The sequence below is a fragment of the Xenopus laevis genome, chromosome 4L (genome assembly GCF_017654675.1).
Source record: "Xenopus laevis strain J_2021 chromosome 4L, Xenopus_laevis_v10.1, whole genome shotgun sequence".
Taxonomy (NCBI): domain Eukaryota; kingdom Metazoa; phylum Chordata; class Amphibia; order Anura; family Pipidae; genus Xenopus; species Xenopus laevis.
This window is the reverse complement of record NC_054377.1, coordinates 7,755,954-7,763,420: the sequence shown is the minus strand read 5'-3', so window position 1 is coordinate 7,763,420 and position 7,467 is coordinate 7,755,954. Positions and strand designations below refer to the sequence as shown.

The 7,467-nt window shown below is 48.0% G+C and overlaps 1 protein-coding gene across 2 annotated transcripts in view; it reads left to right on the top strand.

Annotated features, from left to right (window-relative positions):
• The first annotated feature begins 928 nt into the window (after positions 1 to 928).
• Positions 929 to 7,467, top strand: part of ldlrad3.L (low density lipoprotein receptor class A domain containing 3 L homeolog) — a 58,533-nt gene continuing 51,994 nt past the window's right edge. The window contains exon 1 of one of the 2 annotated variants that reach the window (XM_041589754.1): positions 929 to 1,376. In XM_041589754.1, the coding sequence (XP_041445688.1) occupies positions 1,343 to 1,376 (34 nt within the window). In that variant the 5' untranslated portion in view covers positions 929 to 1,342. The remainder of the gene's footprint in view (positions 1,377 to 7,467) is intronic. The other variant, XM_018257321.2, reaches the window with a different exon arrangement.

The following is a 7,467-nucleotide window of genomic DNA, read 5'->3' as shown; positions in this document are numbered from 1 at the left end:
AGCCTCGTGCAATAAATTCACTATATAAAATATGCCATTTTTAGCCACATTCATTTTTAGGAATTACTTCTCCTGTAAAGGGGTGGTTCGCCTTTAAGTTAACTTTTAATATGTTGCAGAATGGCTAAGCAATTCTAGACAACTTTTTAACTGGCCTTCATTATTTAGTTTTTTATAGTTTGTAAATGATTTGCCTTTTTCTTCTGACTCTTTCCATCTTTCAAATGGGGGGTCACTGACCCCATCTAAAGACAAACACTCTTTAAGGCTACAAATGTATTGTTATTGCTACTTTTTATTACTCCTCTTTCTATTCAGAAATCCCGACCCGCACATCACTTATACCCACCCTTGTTTTTTACCCACAATGCAGGGATTCATTCCCCAGAATTCCCAGGTGCCCAATACAAATTGGTGTCTGTATTGATAAGTCACACTCAAGTTACGGTGCCAGCCTTTCCCCAGGTCCAATTGCAGGGGATTATATGGGGGCAAGTACCTCTCTCTCTCTCTCTCTCTGAAAGGGACTGACTGGGGTACAAGTATTTTGTGCCCATAGCCGTGCCATAGTGGTGCCCATAGCTTTTCCCCTATGAAGGTTTCCATCCAGGACATGTGTATGTAGTAGAAGTAAATCTAGAGCAACTGGACTTTTCCTCGTGCTTCTCTGCTGATCATTTCCTCGCTCCTTCCTCTAAGCCCTTAAAGTCCTTCCTGTGATGAGGGGCCCGGCCCAGACTCCTCTCCTCCTGCTGCTGCTCCTGGAGTCCTGTTGCATCCTCCTCTTCCTGTAAAACAAAAACAAGGTTAGAACTAAAGTCACATGTGTATTTTGCCTTTTAAGCCCATCAGCCCTTGATCCCTCCCAGTGTTAACCCTCCTCCCCGAGTCCCATTGCTCTATACCCCCCCGTGCTCCTCCCCCTCCTGCACCTCCCCCTTTCTGCTGCTGCTGCTGCCTCTGTCTGTACAAAGGCCCTTATGGAGCTCCGGGAGCAGTGTCAGTTCTCGCCCTGACTATCTGCTCAGGATGTGTGTGCCCAGGATGCCAGTGCATGTGCCCAGGATGTGAGTGTTTGCCCACACTGTGCCCGTGTCTCTCCAGTGGCCCCGTCTGTCTGTCTGTCTCTCACACTCTCACACAGGGCAGTTCCTAGGGAAGTGCACAGAGGAGTCCTGCCCTGAATGGCTGATGCTTCTCCCCCCAAGTTGGACTGTGAACCCCCAACTGGAGCAGCACTGTGCTCCCCTGTACCCTGAGAATCCGCCAGCCCGTGGGATCTGGAGTGCCCGGCCTTCCTCAACAGCCCCGAGTGGGTCCCCAAGAGCTGACGCCCTGGGATATGTGGCTCCTGTACCTAATCCTGGGCTCTGTGGGTGAGTAGCGGGGGGTAAGGGGCATGTTGGGGTGTCAAGCTGATGGATCTGGAGGGAATAAGTGCATAAGAAAGTCTGGACTCCGCTGCAGAGAGTCTGGCAGGCAGGTAGGGTTGCCACCTTTTCTGGAAAAAAATACCTGCCTTCCTACATATTTATCTTTTTTTTGCTATTAATAACATTGGGATCAACCATCATTTTTACCAGCCAGGCCGGTACAATACCAGGTGGCAACCCTACAGGCAGGGGTGCAGCATCCAAATCCCCAATACCCAAGTCACTTACCAAGACTTCACCCAACACTTCTCCCACCCTGTATTGTTGGTCTATAAGTGACATTCCCCCAAACTCGGAGTTTTGGATATTTTCCCTTTCCCACAATCTCTGTTCTGGTTTGTTACCCTCTCCTTCACTCTGTTTCCTTATCAGTTGCCCCTCATACACTTCTGGTTAGTTCCCCCTTTCTACCCTCAATGTTTTGGTCAGTTCCCCCCTGCTACCCTATGTTTTGAGTAGCACTTCCCTGTGACATTCCCCCATATCAGTAACTGCTACCTGGTGATTGGTTGTGATAGCTGATTAAACCATTGGAAACTCCATGCACAGTCTCAGGCTCTCCCTACTACCCGTTGCACAGTCTCAGGCTCTCCCTACTACACCTTGCACAGTCTCAGGCTCTCCCTACTACCCCTTGCACAGTCTCAGGCTCTCCCTAATACCCCTTGCACAGTCTCAGGCTCTCCCTACTACCCCTTGCACAGTCTCAGGCTCTCCCTACTACCCCTTGCACAGTCTCAGGCTCTCCCTACTACACCTTGCACAGTCTCAGGCTCTCCCTACTACCCCTTGCACAGTCTCAGGCTCTCCCTAATACCCCTTGCACAGTCCCAGGATCTCCCTACTACCCCTTGCACATCACAGACTCTCCCTACTACCGCTTGCACAATCTCAGGCTATCCCTATTACCACATGCCCAGTCCCAGGCTCTCCCTACTACCACATGCACAGTTCCAGGCTCTCTCTAGTACCTGTTGCACAGTCCCATGATCTCCCTACTACCCCTTGCACAGTCTCAGGCTCTCCCTACTACCCCTTGCACAGTCTCAGGCTCTCCCTACTACCCCATGCCCAGTCCCAGGCTCTCCCTACTACCCCTTGCACAGTCCCAGGCTCTCTCTAGTACCTGTTGCACAGTCCCAGGATCTCCCTACTACCCCTTGCACAGTCTCAGGCTCTCCCTGCTACCCCTTGCACAGTTGCAGGCTCTCCCTACTACCCCTTGCACAGTCTCAGGCTCTCCCTACTACCCCTTGCACAGTCCCAGGCTCTCTCTAGTACCTGTTGCACCGTCCCAGGCTCTCCCTACTACCCTTTGCACAGTCCCAGGCTCTCCCTACTACCCCTTGCACAGTCCCAGGCTCTCTCTAGTACCTGTTGCACCGTCCCAGGCTCTCCCTACTACCCCTTGCACAGTCCCAGGCTCTCTCTAGTAGCCCTTGCACAGTCCCAGGATCTCTCTACTACTACTTGCACATTCTCAGGCTATCTCTACTACCCCTTGCATAGTCCCAGGTTATCCTTACTACCCCATGCACAGTTCCAGGCTCTACCTACTACGCCATGCACAGTCCCAGGCTCTCCCTACTACCCCTTGCATAGTCCCAGGATCTCCCTACTACCCCATGCACAGTCCCAGGCTATCCCTACTATTTTTACATTTTCTATTAAAATTCCAACAACCCATTATGGGATATTAACATGGTGGTCCGTTTAAAACTGGACATAGTTGCAACCTGCTTGGCTTTTAGCAGTCAAATCAGATGCATGCTGCAGGCTGTGTTGATTTCCATGCTGCCATCCAAAAAAATGAAGTAAAGGACAGAATAGAGGAAGCCCCCAGCTCTAGTGGAAGGCCAGGGTGGGAAGCCCTTGGTATTATTGTGTCAAACTTTAAGTCAAACCCATGTTGGTGAAGAAAGGTGCTTATGTTCTCACCTGGGCTTCATGAGGCACAGTATTGGGCAAACTGAAAGGTTGTGCAGGTGGAGTTCCAGACTGGGATTGGTTCATCTTGTTATAAAGAGTGTGACACAACTATTTTACTTAATGCTGCTGACTGCACTGCGTTTGTATAGTCCTGCTGTACTGTGTATATCTCATGTCTTTATGATTAGGGTCCTGAGTTCAGTCCTGGCCATTGCCCCATCCTGAGGGGGTTTATGTGCTTTCTCTATGGTTCCATCCAAAAGTCATTGCCACTGTATATCTCTTTATCAAGGTCCCAGCAAGGACTGAAACGTTCAATGTTTTGTGCAATGTTTTGGGAGCGCTGGACCAGATGTCACTGGCAGCATTAAGTAATCAGCAGTCCTGCCCTGCTTTATGGCAGCTGAGATTCTAGCTATCTGTATAACAGAACATTCTGTCCCAGTGGCTGCACAGATCCTATCTGATCCCCATTGTAAGCAGCAGTCCTGTCCTGCTTTATGGCAGCTGAGATTCTAGCTATCTGTATAACAGAGCATTCTGTCCTAGTGGCTGCACAGATCCTATCTGATCCCCATTGTAAGCAGCAGTCCTGTCCTGCTTTATGGCAGCTGAGATTCTAGCTATCTGTATAACAGAGCATTCTGTCCCAGTGGCTGCACAGATCCTATCTGATCCCTATTGTAAGCAGCAGTCCTGTCCTGCTTTATGGCAGCTGAGATTCTAGCTATCTGTATAACAGAACATTCTGTCCCAGTGGCTGCACAGATCCTATATGATCCTCATTGTAAGCAGCAGTCCTGCCCTGCTTTATGGCAGCTGAGATTCTAGCTATCTGTATAACAGAGCATTCTGTCCCAGTGGCTGCACAGATCCTATCTGATCCCCATTGTAAGCAGCAGTCCTGTCCTGCTTTATGGCTGAGATTCTAGCTATCTGTATAACAGCTTCATTCACCCAAATTGCTTAGTTTCACTGATTCGGTGTTGTGGCAGAACTGTAAAACTGTTGGAAGTGCAGCTCTTGCACTTGAGTTTCCTCATTAAAAACTCAAGTTTCCTCATTAAAAACTCAAACAATAATCCAAATTGTTTTCAGCTTTGAATTGGGAACATTCACGCACACATGGGGGGCATGTGACAAACATGAAAAGAACTGGGAGATATTAATATAAAGGGTCGGGTTTCTTCCTTGATAAAGCTTCCCTTGTGAGTCCTTACAGCTCAATCTATAATGTTCTGGTTGAACAGCCCGTGACACCAATGGGGTAATGGAATAAAGGGCACAACGCTGGCCCAGGTCTAGTAACCCATGGCAACCAATCAGATGTGCGAAATACTGCCTGCTGATTGGTTGTTGGACTAGTAATAAGCTTTTATTACATTATAAAGAAACCCTGTTTCCCTGTATGGGTTAATAGACAGGACAGAGGCTCTATTTCCCAGTTCTGTAACGGATCCCGGATGCTGCCTGAGGCCGCGGGGATTCCCACCTACCTTGCCTCCCACCTGGCAGTTACCTGGGGAAGGAGCTCGGCTCAGGCTTGTTATCCGCATTAGTAATGAAGAGTAAAGGTGTGGGATTACTGTCTCTTTTTTCAGGGTGATTGATTCGAGTGCCCCAGACAATTGCCTGTTCTTTGTATCTCTCAGTGTAACGGATATAATGTTATTTGCTCTGGAGACAGGGATACAATTCCGTGTACCTGAAGCCCCTTTGAGGATTAGGCTAGAATGGATAATTCTAAGCAACTTTTCAATTGGTCCTTATTATTTATTTTTTATAGTTTTCGGTATTTGCCTTTTTTTCTTCTGACTTTTTCCAGCTTTCAAATGAGGGTCACTAACCCCATCTAAGAAACAAATGCTCTGTAAGGCTACATATGTATTGTTATTGCTACTTTTTATTACTCATCTTTCTATGCAGGTCCTCTCCTATTCATGTTCCAGTCCCATATCAATGAGTGGTTGCTATGGTAATTAGGACCCTAGCAACCAGATGGCTGAAATTGCAAACTGGAGAGCTGCTGAATAAAAGCTAAAATACTAACAGTTAAGAGACACACCCTCAGATTCGGGGAGATTAGTCGCCCGGCGGGTGACTTATCTCCCCTGCCTCAAGAGAAAACTTCAGGTGACTTCGGAAAACAAATCGCTTCGAGTACCATCCCTGCCGGCGATTTCCATTCTAGCCGGCGGGAAGGCAGGGGAAGGCAGTTGCTGGGAGATTAGTCACCCCGAAAAAGCGACTAATCTCCCCGAATCTGAGCATGTGTCTCTGCCCTAAGGGCTCTTACTGACAAGCGTTTTTACCTGCGCTCCCCAATGGGGCTGTACTCACACAGGGGTGCGGAGGTGCCGAACGCAGGTTGAGACGCAACATGCTGCATTTTTCCTGCGTTCGGCGCCTACACGCGCCTGTGTGAGTACAGCCCCATTGGAAAAAATGTAATGCGTCTATTCCTGCGCTCCCCTGCGGCTGAACGCAGAAAAATGGAACGCAGGGGAGCGCAGGTAAAACCGCTCGTCAGTAAGAGCCCTAAAGGTGAAATGCAGATGCACACCTGGTCCCTCTTCAACGTACACGGTGCGTGGGGCACAGGAGGACGGCACCTCCAACAAGTGATACGAAACAAAGTACTCCAGCACACGTAATCTGCTCAAGGGTTATTACCCGTGTTTAATTTCAAGCCAAAAAGGTTGCAACGTTTCGTCAGGTGAAAGTGAACAACCCCTTTAAGCAGACAATACAGAGGTCAATTTATAGGCCAACTTGGTCTAATAATCTCATTGGAGCAGGAATTCCTGGCAGTATATAGCCATTTTAACCCTTTGTTACTCCCACAAAAAAGATCTGACAGTGTAGAGCCAGTTTAACCCTCTGTTACCCCCACAAACAGATCTGACAGTGTAGGGCCATCTTAACCCTTTGTTACCCCCACAAAAAAGATCTGACAGTGTAGGGCCATCTTAACCCTTTGTTACCCTCACAAAATACATCTGACAGTGTAGGGCCAGTTTAACCCTTTGTGACCCCCACAAGCAGATCTGACAGTGTAGGGCCAGTTTAACCCTTTGTGACCCCCACAAGCAGATCTGACAGTGTAGGGCCAGCTTAACCTTCGGCAGGATACTAGATGGCCTTTCAGTGATAGATGGTTGTCAGTCAGTGCCTGTCACGTGACTTTTTGTCACAAAACGAGGAAGTAAAAAATGTTTACCCTTCCCACTCCTAATTTGCATATGCAAATTCGGATTCGGTTCGGTATTTGGATTCGGGGGTTCGGCTGAATCCAAAATAGTGGATTTGGTGCATCCCTAATAAAAACCATTTGTACTGCCCAACAGACCCACCTGTAAGCTGCCAGTCCACATAGGGGCTACTAATAGCCAATCACAACCCTTATTTGGCACCACCCAGGAACATTTTTCATGCTCGTGTTGCTCCCCAACTCTTTTTATATCTGAATGTTGCTCACAAGTGATAAAGGTTGGGGACCCCTGCTCTAGCCTATAAAATATAACTTCCCATATATTCATTCCAGTGCAAGGGTCTCAGTGGACTCAGGGGCCACAGATTAGCCAACGTTGCCATGGAAATCACCCTAGGAAGGTGTCCTACCTGACACAAGCCTCAGGCGCATACATCTTTAAGAGCGAAGTCTCTGTGCGGTTTCTGTTTTTCATTTTCTGACACCTTGTGCCTTGGGAGAGACATTTTTGGAGACGAGCCCCGCAATCATTTTGATTTTAATTGCACGTCTCTCTCCCTCCCACGTGAAACCACGGATACCCCTGAGCTCATCATCAGCCCAACAACAGGAGACTCGACTCCGCGTTCTGTTTGTCTTCTCTCAGTTACTTTGGGATGAGCAAACAGACAAGCCCCATGCGGCTCCGCGTTTCGGAATGTTTGCTGGAGAGAAACTGCTCTTGTGCATTTGTTACTCGTTCCTGCCAACGACTCTTGCTCTTATATTATATATAAATACATGTACAGTTAGGGGATCCGTTATCCGGAAACCCATTATCCGAATTACGGAAAGGCCGTCTCCCATAGACTCCATTATAATCAAATCTAAATTGTTAAAAATGATTTCCTTTTT